Source organism: Ascidia mentula, chromosome 9 (assembly GCF_947561715.1).
Source record: "Ascidia mentula chromosome 9, kaAscMent1.1, whole genome shotgun sequence".
Taxonomy (NCBI): domain Eukaryota; kingdom Metazoa; phylum Chordata; class Ascidiacea; order Phlebobranchia; family Ascidiidae; genus Ascidia; species Ascidia mentula.
Window position 1 is genome coordinate 10,287,585 of NC_138574.1, and position 22,359 is coordinate 10,309,943.

At 41.0% G+C, this 22,359-nt stretch overlaps 2 protein-coding genes across 2 annotated transcripts in view; one reads left to right on the forward strand and one right to left on the reverse strand.

Annotated features, from left to right (window-relative positions):
- The window catches only part of LOC145912920 (thrombospondin-type laminin G domain and EAR repeat-containing protein-like), a 28,205-nt gene extending 22,211 nt beyond the window's left edge, over positions 1–5,994 (forward strand). Inside the window, exons 7-13 of the mRNA XM_083000368.1 lie at positions 69–200; positions 598–827; positions 1,145–1,307; positions 3,029–3,273; positions 3,518–3,705; positions 3,858–3,959; positions 4,350–5,994. Coding sequence (XP_082856494.1) covers positions 69–200; positions 598–827; positions 1,145–1,307; positions 3,029–3,273; positions 3,518–3,705; positions 3,858–3,959; positions 4,350–4,536 — 1,247 coding nt within the window. The 3' untranslated portion in view covers positions 4,537–5,994. The remainder of the gene's footprint in view (positions 1–68; positions 201–597; positions 828–1,144; positions 1,308–3,028; positions 3,274–3,517; positions 3,706–3,857; positions 3,960–4,349) is intronic.
- A 78-nt stretch (positions 5,995–6,072) lies between these two features.
- Positions 6,073–22,359, reverse strand: part of LOC145912918 (uncharacterized) — a 35,190-nt gene continuing 18,903 nt past the window's right edge. The window contains exons 41-72 of the mRNA XM_083000365.1: positions 21,858–22,054; positions 21,449–21,574; positions 21,247–21,386; positions 20,835–20,991; positions 20,411–20,594; positions 19,955–20,078; positions 19,663–19,783; positions 19,392–19,590; positions 19,017–19,176; positions 18,597–18,741; positions 18,094–18,190; positions 17,497–17,682; positions 17,349–17,405; positions 16,854–17,152; positions 16,451–16,667; positions 15,584–16,237; positions 15,268–15,507; positions 14,748–15,052; positions 14,260–14,470; positions 13,365–13,864; positions 12,790–13,009; positions 12,013–12,512; positions 11,453–11,672; positions 10,682–11,181; positions 10,240–10,459; positions 8,909–10,100; positions 8,153–8,546; positions 7,829–7,918; positions 7,631–7,768; positions 7,479–7,518; positions 7,077–7,235; positions 6,073–6,905 (exon numbers count right to left, since the gene is read on the reverse strand). Coding sequence (XP_082856491.1) covers positions 6,679–6,905; positions 7,077–7,235; positions 7,479–7,518; positions 7,631–7,768; positions 7,829–7,918; positions 8,153–8,546; positions 8,909–10,100; positions 10,240–10,459; positions 10,682–11,181; positions 11,453–11,672; positions 12,013–12,512; positions 12,790–13,009; positions 13,365–13,864; positions 14,260–14,470; positions 14,748–15,052; positions 15,268–15,507; positions 15,584–16,237; positions 16,451–16,667; positions 16,854–17,152; positions 17,349–17,405; positions 17,497–17,682; positions 18,094–18,190; positions 18,597–18,741; positions 19,017–19,176; positions 19,392–19,590; positions 19,663–19,783; positions 19,955–20,078; positions 20,411–20,594; positions 20,835–20,991; positions 21,247–21,386; positions 21,449–21,574; positions 21,858–22,054 — 8,219 coding nt within the window. The 3' untranslated portion in view covers positions 6,073–6,678. The remainder of the gene's footprint in view (positions 6,906–7,076; positions 7,236–7,478; positions 7,519–7,630; positions 7,769–7,828; positions 7,919–8,152; positions 8,547–8,908; positions 10,101–10,239; positions 10,460–10,681; positions 11,182–11,452; positions 11,673–12,012; positions 12,513–12,789; positions 13,010–13,364; positions 13,865–14,259; positions 14,471–14,747; positions 15,053–15,267; positions 15,508–15,583; positions 16,238–16,450; positions 16,668–16,853; positions 17,153–17,348; positions 17,406–17,496; positions 17,683–18,093; positions 18,191–18,596; positions 18,742–19,016; positions 19,177–19,391; positions 19,591–19,662; positions 19,784–19,954; positions 20,079–20,410; positions 20,595–20,834; positions 20,992–21,246; positions 21,387–21,448; positions 21,575–21,857; positions 22,055–22,359) is intronic.

Sequence of the window (22,359 nt, forward strand, 5' to 3'; positions counted from 1 at the left end):
AACAATAGATGTAATGTCGCAATAGTTTGGAAAGGCAGAGCGATTTTGTAACTTGCGTCTGTTGTCAGGCCAGAACGTACTGTTTGCTTCGGATCGACAAAGTGTGGAGTGTTCGTTGGCTCAGCGTGGAACCTTGTTGTACAACGAAGATCGAAGCCTGGAGATATGCACAGGAACGTCGTTTCAGCAAGTTCGTGGAGGTAAAAAATATTCGTTAATTGTTCAATTCTTTTTTTTATCAGACTAAAGGTGCGGCGACAGTTTCACTAACAATTTAACTTTTCCACGAGAGATATACGTTGTATTTTCACGAGTCAAAGTGATTGCAAAACCGATTTATAAAACTGCGGTGGTTGAACTAAAGCAACTAAATTAAACGGTGTATGATGAAAATTAGGCCTCTTCGATTACTTCGTAAGTGTACTATGTTTATATTTTAAATGAACCGAAACCGTTATGATATGGGGGTTGTGATTTGAGCTTGAAGCTACTAGACTTCTCAACGTTTAAAAATACCTGCGTGTTGCCATTGAAAGCACACTCATAATAAGCCAGAAAAAATGTTCCACTATATGACACTCATTTTGTCATTAACAGGTAGAGAGCGCATGGACTACGTCATCGACTATGACGACATAAACCTGGAAAACGCGACCGTCTCTATGGCGTGGATGGAAATTAAGGGCGAGGGAATCTTCCTGGCTCTTGCAGGAGGTGATGGCGTTTCTTCTCAAGTCATGAAATGGGAAGGAACTCGTTTCTTACCTTTCCAGTGGTTTTCACTCAAGAACATTATGCACTGGAAGTTCTTCGAGATCGGCTACGACGTAAGTTAGTGTTTTCGACATGTCGGGAGTCGTTGTTGATGTGGTAAACGAATTTATATTTGATCGGCGCCATTTTTTTTTGCGCTCGAACTAGACGCGCCCAACGTTTTGGATGAACAACATCCTCCTACTTATCTGTGATGTGAAAACATGCAAGAATGTTGCCCGAGCGCAGTTAAAATTGAATTAAAATTTTTCGTGCGCCTCCATTTTGTATCCTTGCCTTTTATTTCTGCTCCAACATTTTCTTAAATCTGCCCTCACATAATAGCTAACCTAAACGTTCCGAGTTTAATTTTACATTTTAATTTTTGCAGAGCTACCTAGCAGCCTCTGTTCGCGACTCCGACTGCACGATTTTCCGCTGGCACAGAAGATTGCGAAAGTTTGTTCGGTTTCAATCGTTGAAGGTCGAAGACGCGAGGAACAGCGAGTTTTTCTCTCAGGGCGATCGACACTTTTTGGCTGTGGCCGTGTACGGTAAGACCTTGGACATATGTGATACCTTTTGTTAGAACATGCAGTTTTTTTGGTTGCGAAAGCTGATGCGAAACCAAAGAGTTGTGCCAACGTTTTTTACACTTGGAATAAAGCCTTTCGCTCTCTGATCTAAGTTTTGAATTTTGAGTTGTCACCAAACGTAAATGATTTTTTTACAATAACAGTCTTTTAGGCATAAAGGTTACATAGATGTCAGAAGGACAGTCCTTGCAAATTTACAATACCTGGCAGCAACAGCAGCACTGTAAATGGTCATGCCTAATTACTAGCACGAAATTATGTTCAAGTAATTATCTTACACCTTTTCGGGGATAAAATATGGCTACAATAGAGTTTGTAATACATTTTAAATCCAAAACTAAAGTTTACCGCATGCCGTCGTTGACCCCCACCAAACATAATAGTATATCGTTAAAACGTTGGACAATGCCAATGGTTTCTACTCCTGTCGGACGTGAAGTTTCTGTCGTTACCGAAAGCTTGCCGCAGCCCAAACCGTTAGTCACGCGCAATATCTGACTAATACGGAGGCGTGGGTTTTGTTGGCGATGCCCATCTGCGTTTTACAATCAATTTTCGAGCAGGCCTATTGGCCCCCACCACGCAACGGGCGCGATTTGATATTGGAAAGGCCGCGAATATGAAAGCGGTGACGGTTCATGTATACCGTGTGGTTTGTACTGGCATCGTATGAAGGGATTTGATATTAGACGGCGGAGTTTCCTTTGATCATAACCCAGACGATTTATTGTTGCTTCCGTCATCGCACAGGCCGTGCAGGATGGGCTGCCTATAACATCAAACGCTATGTACGGTGATCTGGAAAGTTGAAAAGTTGCGCAACTAGTACCACTGGGTGGTGCTATGGAGCTGTAGTGAATAAAGCAGGAAGAAACAATTTTACTGTCGGTAAACGAGCTTTTGGGCTTGCGACATTTGTACACAGATTTGTGCCCTAGTAACCTCTGCGCGCTGGTGTCATCAAATCGACGCGTCTGGATCCCGTTGCTATGTTGTGCGGTATTGTTTTGTATAGACGTCATTTTATTTTTTCTTGCTTAAGTGAAGTGCGTTGATAGGTCCGGAATCTACGCTCTACCCAAAACTGACATCTTCAAAATAATCTGTTAAAATTCCTTTTTATGAAAACGAACACCAGGGAACCAGGATGTTTATCAAAGACCAATTTGAGCAGTAAAGTAATCAAACTCAATTCCCAATCATTACGTCATTGCGCTAAGCATTTGGCACGTGATTGAAAAAAAAACCTTACCGTAGTGCTAGCGTGACCAATTTGTTCATAGGACTTCAATGGCATTAAATAAATTAAAGCGATAAAAATTATTTTGCGCTAAATAATACAACGTAAACAAAAGGTACATGCAAAAGTTAAGTGGCATGACCACCGATAAAACCTTGAAGCTTATCGAGTCAGGAGCCCGTTTTATGGTAATGTCCTCACCGAAAATCAGACTCTACTGTATGATCGCAGCCAGTTGCACTGGATGAGTAAGTTGTATGTTACCACATCGAGTGCCTGGTAGCAAATAAGAACAGAAACGATGTTTATTTAAGTGGGGTCGCAACTGCGTATCAAGCTATCGATAGCGTGTTAAAATGTGATCTCAAAATTGCTAGCAATTTTTTTTACTGCCGATACTTTTTGTTTAATCCGAATTTCTTTTCTTGATGTCCGACAGGAAATGACAGTGGGCTGCAGTCGATACCGCGTTCGGTCGTGTACGAATTTATAGATGGAAATTTCACCTTCTTCCAATATCTGGACACCACAGCAGCGGTTGACATCACATTTTTCTCCGTGGAGGATTCCTTCTACTGTCTAGTAGTCGCATCTGCCTTTTACCGCGGTTCCTTCGTCTTGACATCAAAAATCTTTTGCGCTATAGCTCCCATTAGCGGCTTTATAAACTCTCAAGAAATAACGGTAGGTCACAATGCTTTTTCTGGCTTGTACTTTCAACTTCACATTCAAATTTGCACATTTGTTGCATTTATATTTTCAAATTAAATGTTACGAAATGATTAGTATTATATTAAAAATTACTACTACTGCATATTATGTAAATACAAATATTTTGGCCAACAGCAAGCATCAATATTGTTTTGTATTTCTAATTACAAAAGTAGACCTGAAATTTTGCATGAATGTTTTTTTTATTACTTTACAGACATACGGTGCCACTGACTGGGAGTTCTTTAAGATAAACGATCGCTACTTCCTTGTGGTAGCGAACGGGGTGAATTCGACTCATCCTATCGGGCAAGGGGAGTCGGTAAACAGCACAAATTCGATCATTTACGAACTTAACTACTTACAGCCTAAGTTTGAAGAATATCAAAAAATTTCCACGCAAAAGTAAGTTTTTGTTGATAAATAAATGTTTTTTGACGATAATTTTACAGCAATTACTTGAGGTTAGGTAAAGCCCGTCGGAGCGCTTGCTGGCATTGTGTGGAATCATGTAACTGATTTGGTTCATAAACGTGAAATATTTTTTATTCTTTCAGTGCGTACGACTGGGAATTTTTCACCATCGGCTCACAATATTTTCTGGCCGTTACGAGCACCTTTGCAGAAGATGGAGGTATCCCTAGAGTGAAAATTTATCGGTATGTTTCAGTTAACGTTAGCTTGTCTTGAGCGCCCAAATCGATACAAAAAATGATATAAACTATAAAGGCAGTATAGCCCAAAATCTCAGGGAAAGATGCTCAGGGAATTTTTTCAACAACTTGATATACCAATACCCGCAACCACATTTGGTTTGAAAACTAAATGAGATTTCTTTGTGCCATGTTACAGCGTAAAGCTTAGCAATAAGAACACGTACCTTTAAATACATTTAATAGGAAATACATAAGAATACAAACCTAAATGGCTACTTGCTTTTCTATCACCTTTCGACAAACACTTGTGTCTTGATGCCTCTCTGCTACTGACAGTCCCTTCTTGCTGTTATTCTTGCAAGTTGAAGCAACACAATACTTTATGCGAATTAGGTGGAAGGGTTACGAGAAGTTCGTCTTGGAGCATGTCCTGCCGTTCGGTACCGCCCTCGATATCGACTACATACCGATCAACGGTGAGCACTACCTTGCCGTTTCAAACCCGAAAACCTCAACTTCTTCTGGATACCGCGGCGACGACCCCTTAGGCTCAAAACTGTATAAAATCATCACCTACTGAACTTACTGCGGAATTATCGGTTCCTGAAAAGTTTGGTTAAGTCGCTGTTGGTCTTGAAACGTTTTTGCCGCCGCCGTACGTCGATTACCTACAAATGACCACAGCCGTTACATGATACCTCAAATCTTAGTATAAGACCTCTAACCTCTCACGATAGGCGACGGCAGGTGAAGCCACTTTTACAATAGCGCGCGCGTGCGTATTTTAGAAAAACAGCATATTTATTACAAGCGGTGCCGAGCCGGATCTCAGCACCTATTTTGTACGAAATATAAAGTCGTGTTGTTGTTTTTTATCCTCGATCACTAAATGTGCCTTTCTACTCTTTTGTACGTCGTGTATCGCCACTTGAGGGCGTAGCCTTGCATATTTTTTCATTGTTTCAATCAGCATATGTGTCTCTCGATAAACTGTGACTGCTGCCGCGTAGAACGCATATATTCCACCGAGCGATTTCCTCGCTTCTTAGATGGGAAAAACGCTCCATGAAGCCCCTTGTTTGCTAATATGGTTGACTAGAAGTGTACAATGCATAAATTCAAGCCCAGCCAGCGAAGGATACTTAAACATATGGTAATAGTAAAGCAATTCTTGACGCATATATGGGCAATTTTGACGTGTAATATACACTAGTAACGTGAAGAATATGCGACCATGCCTTGTACCTCTCATCAGTTCTTACCTCATTTCGCACGAAAATTGTGAAAGCGATATTGTTGACTTGCACTTCAAAAAAGGAAGGAAGATTTTTGGTTTTGACTTTTAAACTCCAGTTTGTGAGAACTATAGTTTGACGTCACGAGTTCTAACACTTTTCCACACCTGAAAGTTAAATTATGAGTTGCTTGTAAACCGTTAGCTTGTCAACTAGAGAAAATGGGCATCACTTAAAAAGTATTGAACCATCTGTGTAATAAGTTGTAATAGAAATTGAAATTAGTTGATTTATTCCACTTTATTGGATTTTTGTGGCCCATGCTTATATGTGCCTTTTGGTTGATTTGCGTTGTATGGAAACTCGTACCTGAGGGAAAAATCTTACAAGACCATTCGGATCCAGAGAAATAGCCACAATGACTACCCTTTAGAAAATGCAGTATTTTTATGAACCTTTTTATCGCTTGTTCACGCTTTCGTGGTTGCTAAGCAACTGATCTTGCACGGAAAAAGAGCCGTTTTAACAACCTAGATACTTTTTTCTTCGATTTGCATTCGATAATTTTAAATATCGCCTCTGTTCCCAACATTTTACAAAGAGTCGATTACATATACCAAAATTTCCTCCAAGATCATATAATGGCAGAGTGTTCCACAAACTAGCTTTATCACATACGTTTTACAAGTTTTTTTGCGCTATAGACAATTGTTTTACATACGTCGATGTTTTTGTATCGTATTGGCAAATGCGTTTCCTAGCATTTCTCTGTTTTCAGCATTTTCCCATGTGCACCCATCAGCATACACGAAAAATAAAAACATTACCTGATGGAAGAGTATGCAAAGGATTTTTGACCTGAAGTAAACACACATGCAAAACACGCTACAACAATTTTGTATTTACAAATGCATGATTTCGTGTGTATGATGTGCAATGCAGACGGGTGTAAACGAGAAGACCGACATAATAAATGTTACAACCGAAATTCGGAAATTAAACGGGTGTTGACCAGTGGTGAGGCCATTGCACGTTCCCCAAGTATCAGAAAAACAACCGCCTCCAGGGGCAAAACTGGGTCCAATGCACCACGTACACAAAGTCTGTACAAATGAAGCGAGCGAAAAAGACACACAGCATAAGCGTAGTCAGAGGCGGAGTCACGGTACAAGAAAGTGCAAAGCGTACAGTGTAAGAAAAAACAAGCCTTTCAGATTGTTCAAAAATTTACCAATACCAATTATAATACACCGATTATTGTTTGGGAAACAAAACCTGTTTATGTGTATGAAAAACGTCGCCATTGCTACTGGCACTAGAGTCAAAAATCGTCTTCAAAAAGCGTGGGAACTAAGGTTAGCTACAGTGACTGCGCCACAATGCGCCGTGCGGTTATCCACCTTCTGACCGAAAGATGAGCGTTAAGCAAACTATAATACATGTGCAGCGGATAGGGCAGCGAACAACAGCACGGCGGGCCACCACCGTCACGGGGCAGGGGCAGCGCCTGTGGCTGCAAATGAACCTACACCGCTTTGACTGAGAGGCTGACCGTTAGATGGAGGAACTCTCTCGGCTGGACTGTCACAGACCGTTTCTTGGCATCCGCAGTCAAACACATCCCGCTGCTGGTGTTCCTTTACAGTTTTATCGAAGCAGTCCATCTTGTACGTTTTCAATTCGCTTCTGCCCTCCTTGCAGCATTTACAGGGCCCTGTAAATTATTATAGGTTTTAAGATAGGTTTACTGACATCGCAGCCAAGGCATTGGAAGGTGGATCACTTTTCCCGAAAAGTCGGAGCGAGATCCGAAAAATGGAGCTAAAATTGTGCTGGTGCTTTACTGGTCATACGGATTATGCCGATTTCAAACACAAAGACGCACCTTCAAATTCTGCGGTTAGGGGGTTTTGTTGCCTCAATGTTGAACAAGGTCCTTCACAATAACTGACTTCGACCTCATCAGGTGTGTAACAGAATACACCGTCGATCGAGGCACTTAGTGTGATGTTCTTCACCTTTCTCTCGCATTTACCATAATGACCTAAGAAAGACAATATTTATTAACTTCAAATAAGTCCAGCACGTTATACTTGATTGTAACGATTTAAATTTCCTTTATATTCAAACCACATTGCAAACCAATTCATTAAGATACATAAAGCAGCAAGACCAAATTTGGTGAATATTTTGTTCAGATTAAACAAAAATTGGGCAAGATACAATAGGGTATTACTTCATTTGCACTTCATCATGCAGTTTTACTCAAAGCACACGTTTTACTTACAGTCTGGACAGCAATTGGAGATCGTGACGTTCCCCCCGCTCTAAAAAAGCAATGATATTTGAGTTTAATAAAAACTAAACAACCAATTCATGTGTACACAGAAAGTAGGCAAGTTTTACTGTTCGTTTAGGATAAAAATACAGAGAACTTACTTCTTGGCATTGTTGCTCGTCAAACGGCTCGCAGTCAAACTTGTCTCTCTTTACAACTGCTGGACACTGCGTAGTTTCGCTAATGACGCATTCGGCCACAAGACAGCTGTCTTCTTTCAGTGCAAAAGTGGTATTTGGCTGATGAGAAAACAGGATTCAGGATTGTGTTTTTGAAGAGACGTAAACGGTTTGTCTTACCCGGAAAATTCCGCCGTCGTGGACGCAACTCTCACAGACGCACGTGTATTTAGGACAACAAATACCTGCTTCCCTGTTGCGACTTTCAATCTGCAAAAAATGTGATGTGATTAGTTTGGGGTGATTTACAACGTAATATTTTGAATAACTTGACTTTAAGAAAGTAATATGGAGCCAATAGAATTATGTGAGCTGAAGTCGAATCGTCACTATTTCAACCTAATGGGTCTCGTCAGTGGAACTTTGTGTGACTATTAAACTTTGAAAGTTGTAAGGCAGACACCAGGAGAGTCGCTACCGAATACTACTAATAAGGCCACTTACAGTTTCCCTTCGGAATCCAGGTTCGCATGTAAAGTTGTCCCATTGTTCACACGAATGTTCGAGCTGTTCATCGGGCAAACACTCGCACTTCAGATCAGGACAGCAGTTTTTCGTTCCAGGCAACTTCCCAACTTCCCTGCTCTGCTTATAAGCTCCGCATTCGATGGTGAAGTTCTGACAAATTGTTGCCAGCACAGCAGGGTCATTGCACTGACATGCGTAGTCCTGGCAGCAAGGATCGCTATCGGTAAGGCTTGTCACCGCGAATTGGTAAGGTTGACAGTTGCGTTCGTTGTACTGAGACTGGGTCAGGCAATTGTCTCTCGGATCGTTGTATATCTCGGGGACGTGGCATGATTCAAAGCTCCCGTCGACCAATCTCGCGCTTGTGCACCTAAAGAGATGCAATATAGAGGTTAATTGGTTTGAAGTTAAGGTTATTGGATAAATTTGGCCGGAAGTTGGGTCGATACAGCTATGTTTTCTGGTGTAGTTGTATATGAAGCTGATTAGAAGGTGTTCTGGTTTGCACGGTAACCAATATAATCCTATCGGCGCGTTGTGTTTAAACTTTTTAATTTGCAGAGTTGAAACAATCCACTCTTTTTCAAACGATTTTACCTAAGATCCGAAGTTAAACTATGCTCATATCAAAACATTTTAGCAGAGCCAATGGAAATCTGACGTCAGTGAATGTTAATTACTTGATTACCCTAATTAAAGCAAATTAATGATAATCGTTAATTTCACACCAACCTGTACGTAACATCGCACTGTCCAAACACAGTTTTCTTCCAGGTTGAACGGAGTGCGTGCACGAACCCTTCGAAGTGGCATACGTCACAACGGCAAGCCGTCTTATTGCAACAGTGCTCTGTTGCAGGGTCCGTTTCGGTCAGCTCAATTGCAGTAGTGTTTGATGGACAATCGGGTAAGGGCGTAATAGCTGACACATTGCACACGGCTTTAAACTCTGGGCAACAGTAATCATCGGGGTTTTCCTCCAAGTTCTTTTTGGCCAACATCTGGCACGCGTTGAGCTCAACATTGGGGTATAAATTGTAAGGTTTAGGGCAGTCTTTGCACACACAAACGTAATCTGGACAACACTGTCCCTCCACTTTGATGCGTTCCAAGCGCTCAAAGAGGCCGCAGTCGATAGTGGAGTTTGAGCAGTGAGCGTCAAGTTCCTCATCGGGGTAGCACTCACACAATGGCTCTTCGCAGCATTTGTGATCGTAGGTAATTTCCATGCGTCCTTCTTCGTTCTGACAAGTATGGTGGGTGACGTTAGAATTGGGGCACAGTCGCCCGAGAACGTCATCGTCGTTGCACGTGCAAGCGTAGTCAACGCAGCAAGGCTGGGGAACGCCATCGTGCAAAGCGACAGCATGTTCGTAGCCAGAGTGGCAGTTCTGATCTTCATATTGCTGCAATGTAATACAATCTTGTTTGGGATCGTTGACAACTGTCATGTTGTGGCAAGATAGTGGGTTGTTTAGATCCTGTCTCAGGTTGGAGCACAGCTTGGTAACCACGCAGCCGTATTGGTCTGTCAAATGGACGTCCGAACCACGGTCTACTAAAGTGCCGTTCGCAAGTTCGCAGGAATCGCAAGAGCATTTGAAAAGAGGGCATGTTGAACCGGACTCTCTAACATCTGTGGGTATGTACCCGTCAGCGCAATCTGGTATTGGACTTTCGCACACACAGTTAAAGAGTATGCAGCAGATGTGATCTGGATCTTGCGAGCCAGGGATGTGTTTCACCATGCTGTTTTCTCCAGTGCAATTCTGCAGTGCTCGTTCATGGTCCGGGCATTCTTGATAAATGGTATCAGTGTTTTCGGTACAGCCACAGGTGTGGCATTTGTTGCCAACAGGAACCGATATTTCCGCTATTTCCTTACAAATGGGTTCCTCTGAGGAATAAGTTGGTTCATCGCACACTACAAAAAAAACAACAACAAAATTAAATGTGGTTGTTTTACATAAAAAGGACAACAAATGCAAAATTACATGGAAAAAACAAGGAAATGCCATTAAAAACAACCAGCAAGTATGGAACTGTCTAAATAATAAGCTCACCGCATGTGTAGTTCGCACAGCAAGGGTCGGTCGAAGTCGCATCCACGAGTATTTCATAGTATTGGCATTCAGCGTTAAATTCCTCCCTAGTCTTACAATGATTCTTGGGGTTGTAGTTTTCTTCCATCAGAAAGCAATTGGTTTTGGGGTCCCGTTTTCTCGTACAAACGTGATCCACTCCGCAACTGTCTTCGTCCGGAAGAATCGCATGGTCTCCAGGCTAAGAATTTTGTACGGAACATTTATCACAAGGTACGATAATCCGATGACGTGACAGCAAAAAGCACTGAAAGATGCGAATTTTTTTGTCCTGCGGCAATCACTATCAGTTAACTACGCCAATAAGTGTGTTGGAAAACTCATTGGTGGAGTAATTTACATATTAAAATTAGTTTGTTAGTCCCATTAGTTATTATAATATAACAGCTGTATGTGAAATTACCTCAATGAAACTTCCATTGGGGAAAAAGCAACCTGCACAAACCAAGGTCGGACAGCAGCCAGTATGGTCAACAACGTATCCGGGTAGTTTTGGCACTTCAGGGCAGCTTCGTTTGGTCGGTTTGAAACAGTGGCTTCCATTGATGTATTCATATGGATAGCACTCGTAGGTTCGGACGCACCCTTCGCTGTCTGTCTCGTTCCAAACGTCAAAATGAATTCTCCTTCTGTTGCCATCCCCATCGAGACAGGAGTTACATATGCAGTATTCATAAAGGCATCCGCACTCATCCGTTCCAGTAGCAGTTGTTTCGTAATCCCACTCGCATTCGACTGTTCGAGTAGGTCCACATACTTTACAAGTGCAGTTGTAGTCTGGACAACACTTGTCATCGGTATATGTTGTCACCAATTCTCTCAAGGTGTCGTTCTCGCACTTATCGTATGCTTCTTGGTAGCCATGACAATGTTCCATGTGCAGATCAGTGTTGTTGTTGCAAGCTAAATGTAGCTTGTTATGAAAATGTATTTAACACGAAAACCAAGCTTAACTTAAACATGGTTTTACAAATATAAGTGTTTTGGACAGGTTGGTTCACGCAGAGCAATAAACTAATTGTTAAACTTTCGTGAAAGGACCAAAGGCAATGTGACTTAATAGTCGTATTCCATATATACATATATATAACATTTTACTGAAAAGTATTTTCGCAGCAAAATGTACATGTTTACAACACAATATACACCTAATTGGGCATTTTTCTTAACTTACTGCAAGTGTAGTTTTTGCAACACGGATCTGAGGAAGTAACTTCAATGAGGTTTTCATATTTCTGGCATTCATTTGCGAACTCATCCTCGGTTTTGCAATAGTTCCTTGGATTGTGATTTTCCTCCAAGATATGGTATGAATTAGGGGCGTGACGATCGTCCGTACACAAATACTCAACACCGCATCCACCTTCATCCGGTATGGTCACTCTTTTTCCGGGCTGGTGAAGGTATTGCAAAAATTAGCATCACCGAGCAAAATATATCGATTGGATGTTCGACATGCATAAGAATGTCTTAAATTATGTCGCTCAGTCACAAGAGTGGCAAAAATATACGTTGTTAACTATAAAGTTTAGTCAAGATTATTTCAACATAAAAATTGGTACGCGTGGTTGTTATGACGGAATAACTTTGTGTGCAGCATTAACAATAATAAAATTTTCTGTTTTGTATTTGTCGTATAACTGTTTGCTTATAACCGAACAACTAGAAGTGGGAATTTGTATGAGTTAATGCAAGGTAAAATCCAACGTGCGTTAAAACGCGCTGCATATCTACCTCGATATAACTTCCGTTTGGTAGAAGACATACTGGGCAATCAGGTTTAGGACAACAACCTGACATGTCTGCAACACAGCCAGTTGGCAGCGTTATTTCAGGGCAGCTTCGTTTGGTCGGTTTGAAACAGTGGCTTCCATTGATGTATTCATATGGATAGCACTCGTAGGTTCGGACGCACCCATCGCTGTCTGTCTCGTTCCAAACGTCAAAATGAATTCTCCTTCTCTTGCCATCTCCATCGAGACAGGAGTTACATATGCAGTATTCGTAAAGGCATCCGCACTCATCCGTTCCAGTAGCAGTTGTTTCGTAATCCCACTCGCATTCGACTGTTCGAGTAGGTCCACATGATTTACAAGTGCAGTTGTAGTCTGGACAACACTTGTCATCGGAATATGTCGCCACCACTTCTCTCAAGGTGTCGTTCTCGCACTTATCGTATGCTTTTTGGTAGCCATAACAATGTCCCATGTGCAGATCAGTGTCGTTGTTGCAAGCTTAGGTTATGAAAACGTATTAAACACGGAAACCAAGCTTAACTTAAACATGGTTTTACAAATATAAGTGTTTTGGACAGGTTGGTTCACGCAGAGCAATAAACTAATTGTTAAACTTTCGTGAAAGGACCAAAGGCAATGTGACTTAATAGTCGTATTTCATATATATATATATATATATATATATGTATACAATTTTACTGAAAAGTATTTTCGCAGCAAAATGTACATGTTTACAACACAATATACACCTAATTGGGCATTTTTCTTTACTTACTGCAAGTGTAGTTTTTGCAACACGGATCTGAGGAAGTAACTTCAATGAGGTTTTCATATTTCTCGCATTCATTTGCAAAATCATCTTCGGTTTTGCAATAATTCCTTGGGTTGTGACTTTCCTCCAAGATATGGTATGAATTAGGGGCGTGACGATCGTCCGTACACAAATACTCAACACCGCATCCACCTTCATCCGGTATAGTCACTCTTTTTTCAGGCTAATGAAAATATCGCCAAAATTAGCATCACCGAGCAAAATATATCGATTGGATGTTCGACATGCATAAGAATGTCTTAAATTATGTCGCTCAGCCACAAGAGTGGCAAAAATATTCGTTGTTAACTATAAAGTTCAGTCAAGTTTATTTCAACATAAAAATTTGTACGCGTGGTTGTTATGACGGAATAACTTTGTGTGTAGCATTAACAATAATAAAATTTTCTGTTTTGTATTTGTCGTATAACTGTTTTTTTATTACCGAACAACTATAAGTGGGAATTTGTATGAGTTAATGCAAGGTAAAATCAAATGTGCGTTGCACCAGTAATGATTCAAACGCGAAACATATCTACCTCGATATAACTTCCGTTTGGTAGAAGACATACTGGGCAATCAGGTTTAGGACAGCAACCTGACATGTCTGCAACACAGCCAGTTGGCAGCGTTATTTCAGGGCAGCTTCGTTTGGTCGGTTTGAAACAGTCGCTTCCATTGATGTATTCATATGGGTAGCACTCGTAGGTTCGGACGCACCCATCGCTGTCTGTCTCGTTCCAAACGTCAAAATGAATTCTCCTTCTCTTGCCATCCCCATCGAGACAGGAGTTACATGGGCAGTATTCGTAAAGGCATCCGCACTCATCCGTTCCAGTAGCAGTTGTTTCGTAATCCCTCTCGCATTCGACTGTTCGAGTAGGTCCACATACTTTACAAGAGCAGCTATAGTCTGGACAACACTTGTCATCGGAATATGTCGCCACCACTTCTCTCAAGGTGTCGTTCTCGCACTCATCGTATGCTTCTTGGTAGCCAGGACAATGTGCCATGTGCAGATCAGTGTCGTTGTTGCAAGCTAAAAAAAATGCAGTGTCGTTGTTACATGCTAATCATAACAAATAGGTGTAATATGTTGTACACATTTCGCGTGTATAGTTTTAATAAAAAGGAAAACACGTACAGGTCTAATATTCGGTGTGAAAAAAAAGCATTGGATGTGAGTAACAAAATCTAAACCTAAGGTTAATGCAAAGAAATTCAAAGGATTGGACGGTATCAAAAATGTCGCCATTCAATTTAAATAAGAAACTGATGATGTCGACAATAAGTAAGCGAAATCGATTTCTCTAGACTAATAAATCAGCAGACATCTATCATATGCTTATCACCATATGGGGATAAATATCTGCAGTCTAATTTATTACTTGATGGGCGTTGGCTCGTTTTTCTGTAAGATTTATTGAAACCTACCGCAGGAATAGTTTTTGCAGCATGGGTTCGACGATATCACCTCCGTCGAATTTTCATACAGTTGACACGTGGCCGGCGGTGTGCAGTGGTCTCTAGGATTAGAATCTTCTTCCAGGGCATAACATGAATTTGTTGCTGGTGGTTTAACGTTGGTACACAAGTACGTCACACCGCATCCACCGTCATCGTCAATTACAACTTTGCTTCCACGCTTGAAACGATATAAAATTAAGTTTAAAAGTTATCTAAATTTTTCGCGGGCTAAATTAAAGGTGTCCGGACTAGGTTGTGAAAATAATATCGCACAGGACTATAAATCCGCAACACCTTTGGTGTAATTAACCTAGCGACAGTTTTTTTGCAGTTACGGAAGAAGCTGTAACAAGGATTTTACATTACTCTTAATAAATCGTCGAAATTGGACTGAAAAACACATTTTTGACGAGGATGATTATCACATATTCAGAACATAAACATTCCATACTCACCAGAGTAACACCTGCTTCCGAAAAGCAAGCATCGCACTCTATCGCTGGGCAACACATGGTCGACTCGTTGTAGACAAGTCTATAACCTTCAGGTACCGGCAGTACATTGTAGTCCGGATCGCAAGGTGTCAGTACACACTGGTGAACGTCGCAGCAGTTTTCACACTGCTGGAAATCAGACTCCGAGCTGCGGTTGTAAGTGACGAGGTGGTGGCAACGATCGCACTCCGGGGCTTTAGGGCATAATTCTTGATTGCAAACGCATTCGCTCTCGAGCGGGCAACCGCAGCTGTCTTGCTTGGTGACTGAGAGAGGAACAGGTTTAGTACACTTGGTCCGGATTAGGGATTTAACAGTTTTTCAACACTATGTGTTGATCATCTTTTAATTCAAATTACTCGCAAATACACAAATGGCTAGATTGATACAAAACATTATCTCGAAACAATTCAACCTTCTTCCAGCGGTTCGGAAAGGATTCTCTCCTTTTTTACTTATCAGTTTTTCTTCAACAATTTACCTTCGACCTTGCAACCCAAAGAGTTGGTACAGTCGGGTTTGGTGAAATTGCAAGACTTTGGACATGGACAAATTGGGCATTCAAAACCATCCAGATACTGCAGATACGGCTCGTCGCAACGCGTTTTATTCGGATACGTGCAATTGCAGTATTCTGTGGGGCAGCATGCATCCCTAGGGCTGTCGTAGTATCTCTTAACTCCTTCGGATCCACAATTTACTGGATCGCAGATCGGACATTCTGTCAAAAAAACGACATCACTTTTTGAGTAAGGATCTCTGGTGGAAACATGACGATATTTAACACTTTGACTCACGGCATTCATACTCCTGACAACATCCTGAGCTAGGAACTGCAACTGCAAACTGGCCAGTCATGTTGCAATAGATCTTCTCGTACTGCTGTTTGGAAAGACATGTTGTGCTCTGGTTGTTGGAAACGAATGTTTCGAAACAGGAATACTGGCCCGCTATTCTGGAGTGTAGACATTGTACATCATACTCGCATGCGCTTTCGTCAACGAACTTGAAGGTGTCGCCAGGGTTTAAAAATCGAGTTGATGGACGTGTGTAGGAAGTTTCACGGCCGAACCATGTGCATTTGGTGCAGTTGCACTTGTAATCAGAACAGCAGTCCTCGGGTTCTTTCACGTCGATCGAATCCCACCCTTGATCACAAGAGGGTGCCGTGTTGTTACAATCGTTACAAATGCATTTCCATTCAGGACAACACGGGTTTGAACCGGTTCCGGACGGCTCCTTAACCATCACCACCTTCCGGTCAGATCGTGCGGAACAATTGGCGTGGCTCTCGTTGTAGCTGGGACACTCTGATTCTAGTCTGGACATGTCGGTTGTACAGTTGCAAGAAGGTTCTTCGTAACATCTCGAGGTTAGAGTCGGCACTGCAATGCTTACTCCACCCGGGTAGTTACACTCAGCTGGCTGGGGAATGGCGCTTTCGTTGCACGCTAAAAAAACAATTTTCTATGGAAATCCGTTTTGGAAGGATACCCAAAAATCTATATAAGCATTGTTGATATATCTGTTGCATAGTAATTATACCAATACCACTTCGTCTAGAGTCTGGGTATTTCTTCATGCTGGACAATTGTAAGGTTTATATAGAAAAGACAAACCTGAAAATCAACTTGTTTTGAATAAAGACATTTAAAAAATCTTACTGCACGTGTAGTTGTCACAGCATGGGTCAGACGATGCAACAGAAATGAGATATTCGTCATGATAACACTCTGCTTTGTATTGCTCGACGGTTTTGCACTTGTTGCGAGGGTTGAAGAATTCCTCTAGTACGTGGCAAGAGTTGGTGTACTGCATGTCTGAGCAGATATGTTGGACTTGGCAACCTCCGTCGTCCAGAAAAAACTCTTTTCCTCCCGGCTGCAAAATTGGATCACTTTTAGAATGGGGGTAAATCGTTTATAGGTAAAAACACAGCAAGGCTAATGGTTTAAAACGATCGTTTCGTAGATAAAAATTAAATTTGAGATATTCCCAAACTATCTCTTCTTCGTATGCGCTTTTATTATGACATCAAAGATACAATTTTCGCAATCGGCCACTTACCCACACTACAGTTTCAGTCTCGGCATGAATGCAGGCCGCGCACTTGGGGTACGGACAGCATTCTCCTTCCATCAATACGTGCCCCGCGGGGAGATCCAAATTTCTCCAGTCGGGTACGCAAGGGTCAAGCACGCAAGTGGAAGTGTTGCAGCATGTATTACATACGTCTGGATCCGGGGTAGGAGTAATAATTTCGACGCTCGAGCAGTTTCCGCATTCCTTTGGTGGTGGACAGTTGACGGAGTTGCACTGGCATTCGACCTCATCCTCGCATCCACACTTGTCGTAGCTTAGAACCACTGTTTTCAACAGACAGTTTTGTTTATCATTTACGCGCATCTGTAATGTCGCTATTAAGGTTTTCGAATGTATAGCTAAAAGTAATGAAAAATTCGTGATTTGTGTTCCTAATGAAAAATGTTATCAAAAAGTATACGCTTTGCGTGAGATGTAAAAACGTCACTGCCTTTTAATTTTACTTCAAAACAAACGTACCTCTCTCGCAAGCCGCTGTGGGACAATCAATTTCTTTGCGTCGACAGTCTTGACAACCTGACCACAAGCACGAAACCGTTCAACCGTGAATTGTTTTACAAAAAAATACTCTCATACTTAATTCATAGTTTACTGTAAAACAACTTACATTCGGCTAGCACACATTCGTCTGAACCCTCTCTCTTCAAAACGTAGCCTTCATCGCAAAAGCAACCGCTCACGAAGGGGTCACTGCTGCACTTTATTGGCGACATAAAGTTTTGGCACGTTTTCTTCTGCCTGCACTCACGCACGCACTGCTTGTACACCTGACCTTCAGCCGGACACAGTGGTTCTAAAAACGGAAGTTTAAGTTAACACGAAACCAATTGTAAGATATGCAAAATTTGTATTGGTTTTGATTGCGTTAATTCGAGTTTTGTAAAAACGCAACATTATAAGAAAGCTGTTTTTTAAACATATGTAACCGCAGCAACAACTCGCCAAACATAATAAGCGTATGATAAGCAAAGTGGAGCCAATAATATGAATTGTGTAAGCTGCATACAGATTCGACCTGTAAGGCCTCATCAGTGCAGCTGTTGTGACTATCCGTTTGGTCACCAGCTGCACTGACGAGAGCCATCTGTATGCAGCTTACACAATAGTAAGCGTAGTTTAAATAAAATGCAAAGAAAAAACAGGAAAAACAGGTCAATAAAGTTACAAACTTCGTATGTATACAAATAAAAATAAGAGTTAGTACTTGGGCAGTCCAAGGCATCTCTCCACTTTATGCAGACTCCTTTGTCTTGGCACAATTTTGCCAAAGTTTCAACAGCACTTGAGTTGCAGATGCTTTCCTGAAAATAGCCAAGGTACGACTAAATTAAACATCATTATAATGCATACACTATATAGGCCTGTACGTGACAAAAGTGCTTCCAAATCACTGCATCCTCGAACTCAGTAATGAGCTATTTGTACTGAGGGGTTCTTTTAAAGTGTTTTTTCCATTTCATGAACAGCTTGGTTTGACTACACTTTTACAAAAGTATACACCTCCCTTTATCTTTCGCACGCATCAAAACCAACAAACAAGAGTTAGGCAGTATAAAACTATACTTTATGAGTGGCTTTAAATACATTTTAATTAAAATCTATGTAAAATTAGTGGCCATAGCATCGCTTTCGTCAAACTTTGTACTTTTTTTAAGGGTTTATGTGCAAGTTGGTTTGCATCTGTTATATCCAATTTCCTCCACTTACCGGGTCTTCAACCAAACAAGCCGCCATAGTGTCCGTTACGCAACCTTGAGAGAGAGGTGTCACATCAATTAATGCAGCGCATTCCTCAAAAGTGGCGGAGTTGATTATTTCGCAGGTTCGGTTGGCGATGTCGCAGCATGGAATGCTATTGGGTTACGCAAACATAATTAGTTAAAGATGTAATTGTGAATGGTCGAAGATTAAACCATGTGTCCAAAGAAATATATTTCATTATTGCAGTGACAGTAATAACTTACATGTAAGCTTATATCAAAAACTCTGGACGGGTGACCTTAAAACAAGTGAACTTTCGAAACAATACAGTATCAAAAGCTTATACCCAAAGTGTGAAAAGCGTATTTACTCGTAATCAATTTCGTCAATTTTTCAGTTTTTTTTCGCTCTGTGAAGGGGACAAACCTCGTGTTTGGACAGGATGGTGGCAGTTCGGGCCCAGGGCAGTATGTCGTATCCTCATCAGGTACATCTACGTGCCAACTGTAGCCAAAGTCGGTCTCATTCGCCCTTAACTTTCGTTCAGGTCCTTCGAAGTCGTCTAACTTGTCCAAGGAGCAAGAACCTGCAACCAGAAGATTGTTTTTAAATTGGATAATATTGAAACACGACTGCAATATCTATACTTTCAAAGTTTGTCGAGGTTTTCTCGAGTATTTAGTATTTGCATTATAATAATGTTGGGAATTGTAACTGTTTTGTAACTAGAACATTATTGCCTTGTAGTGTTACGGGACAAACGTTAAGAAAACCGTTGGAAACAGAAAGGCAAAAACGTACCACAAAGCCCAACAGTTTTGTTGAAGAACCTTGTTAAGGGAAGGTAGACGATACTGTATGGATAGTAGCCACTCCCGTCGTATTGTACAGTCAGTCTAACCTCGGGAATGGTAACCGTTACAACCTGGCCTTCTACAGTGACCTTCAGACCGCCTCCCTCCCAGGGCAGCGCAGGTACAGAGGTTCCGTTAACGAAAACCTGTTAAAGCGTGGTGAGCACTGTATAGTAAATGATCGTAAAGTTATGGATATTTTTGAATACTCTACTAACCGACTGGTGAAGACTTCTACCCAGTATGTGATACAACATCACAAGTGTGCCATCCCATTCCACGTACAAACGTTTCAGACACGAAACGTCAGGATTTGAATGCTTGCAACCCGAGTTGTCTCTGCATAACAAACAAACTGTTACATCTTGTATTGCATTAAATACCGTGTTTTCGTACATGAAGGTAGGGATTGTTTAATTTTGATTGTCGGAAAGTTAGTGTTTGTGACATTGGGAATAGCTAAGAACAATGAAACTACACTTGTTGAACATAACCATTTTTGTGACTTACGCATAAATGTGTAGGCGGTCGGACGTTCTGTATTTGACGAGGGTGTAGTGACAGCGTCCCATAAAGTCATAAAACAAATTGTCGAATGTATAGTAATGAGGATCTCCGAAAGCAATGCACACACCTTTAAAAACAGAATAAACATGTTGTATTTTTGTATTAAACTCATTGGTTTCTTTTAAATTTAAATACAACTACATAGAGCAATATGAAAACAAATTGTAATAATATATATTCTAGACTAGTGTTTACTAATGTTTCATTATATTCTTTTTTTTTGCTTTTTTTTTTTTTTTTTTTTTGCAAAAATGTGCCGCAAGTGTTTTTAAACATATCAACGACAAAAGTACAGTGAGTGACTTTGAGTTCATTAATCAGGTAACTACTGTCTGTTTACAATCTCAAATAATCGCCACTAATTCATATGCTGTAAAAGTAAACAACAAAATAACATACATTCGCACTGGTAGATTGGACAACACGTATCGTCGGGGTTTTCAACTGTGTAGGGCCAAGTTCCTTCGGGACAAGTGGGAACTTCGTTGGGACAAGTTATCTGTTCTTCTACTACCGAACAATGACAACCTTCGCAGTGGCAATATCGCACTTGGCAAGTTCCCTCGTTCCACATATCGCCATCCTGCTCCAATGTTATAAAATGCATTGAATGTTGGGATAGGGAAAACGTGTTTTATACGTCCTTAGATACCAACAGATGAAGTATTCCAGATGCAGACAATGTTTGAAATTATGGACCTTAATTGAATAGAACAGACCAAGCATGTGCACTACGCACATAACAATGTTTTATTGCTTTTACACGATGAGTCAAAAAATTGATTTTCTGGTACTTCAGACTAACTTTAAGGTAAGCCCGTACCGTGTATAAAGTGCCTTCATCTTCGCACATAGGAGCGCAGCAAGAGTTGTTGCAGCAACCCGAAGTTTCAACAAACAGATCTTCGTTGTGCAGCATTACCTCGGTAGATAAGCACATGGTCGGAGCGATTGGACACTTGGTGGCGTTGCAGGTGCAGCTGACAAAGGACAAAACTGATATGTCAGCCAGAGAGCGGGCGATTGTCAACATCGGTCTAATCGCTCGACCCATTTTCGAAGGGGAAAACCAGATCGAGATTTTTCACCAGAATAACAACTCGGGTACGAATACCGGTTCGATACAAAATGATATATAAGCCTGGGTAAATTTAATTTTGCCGAAAATATATGGAGTCTGACTTAACTGAGCCCAACGATGATATATATGCAAGGGGAGATCCGCATGTACTTACTTGTTTTCGTTGCAACAAGCGTCTATTGGGTAAAGAGTTGCGTCTTCGTAATACTCGCATGATCGTGGTTGCATGCAGTAACGTCGTTCGTCTTCAAACACACGCACTGTTGGACACTCTACCCCGTTACTTGCACAAATCTGAGAAGAGAGGCGAGCTTCTTGAAAACGGACCAAAGAGGAGAAAGTTATACGTTACTTACATCTGTAACACAATCGTCGTCTGTCCTGTTCCACATTTGGCCATTTTGTTGGAAACTTCCGTCATCAAGTTCGCAATGAGTACAAACGCAGTCGAACACGTGACAGCATGGATCATCCGTGTTCACCTATTAAGCACAAAGAAAACTCTTTGCCATAAACCCCCTATCAGTTTACATTTAATTCAAATTGCGTCAAATTCAACAAAGACACAAAGGATAGTCGCAATATTCTTCCGTTGTTTTTTTTATTTAAAAACACGTTTCTCCTTTGTTATAAATCCAACCCCTAAAAAAACATGTCATTCATATTTTGTTGTCAAGTTTTGGAACAATTTCTCGTATTTATCAAAATAACACGTATTCCTCTTTGCAGTCGCAATAACTAATAAGTTTAAAAACATTTGCTAACCACTTGCAAAGTGAACGGCAGTGAGCAATTCTTGTCACGTCCATCATCGCAAGGCACATGCTCGCATTGGTACGTAGGACAGCAACGATCCGTAGAGCATGCAAGCGGTCCAGTTACTGTGCTGCCAGGAACCGGAATGGAATTGTAGCAGGAGTGGGGGCACGATGGTGGTGGATGACAGGTGGTTGTGTCGCAAACTAAACGTGAATTAGGTTTTTAATAACCGCAAATTTAAAAGGATTCAAACAAATTAAAAAAAATATATTTTTTTAAAATGCCACAAAAAAGTATGTTAAAACTCTAAGCTTAACATGTCCGGGCCTCTTTCTACGCCTGTTGACAATATTTTTGCGAAAAAACTGATGATGCTCATGCAGACGAAACGGAATTTTCAATATATTCGCATTTTCTGACGTTAATCCGAAGTATTTTGTTGCACACCAACAAATATCTTAGTAAAACATACTTGTGTACCTCAAATAAGGAAAAAACCAATAGGTTG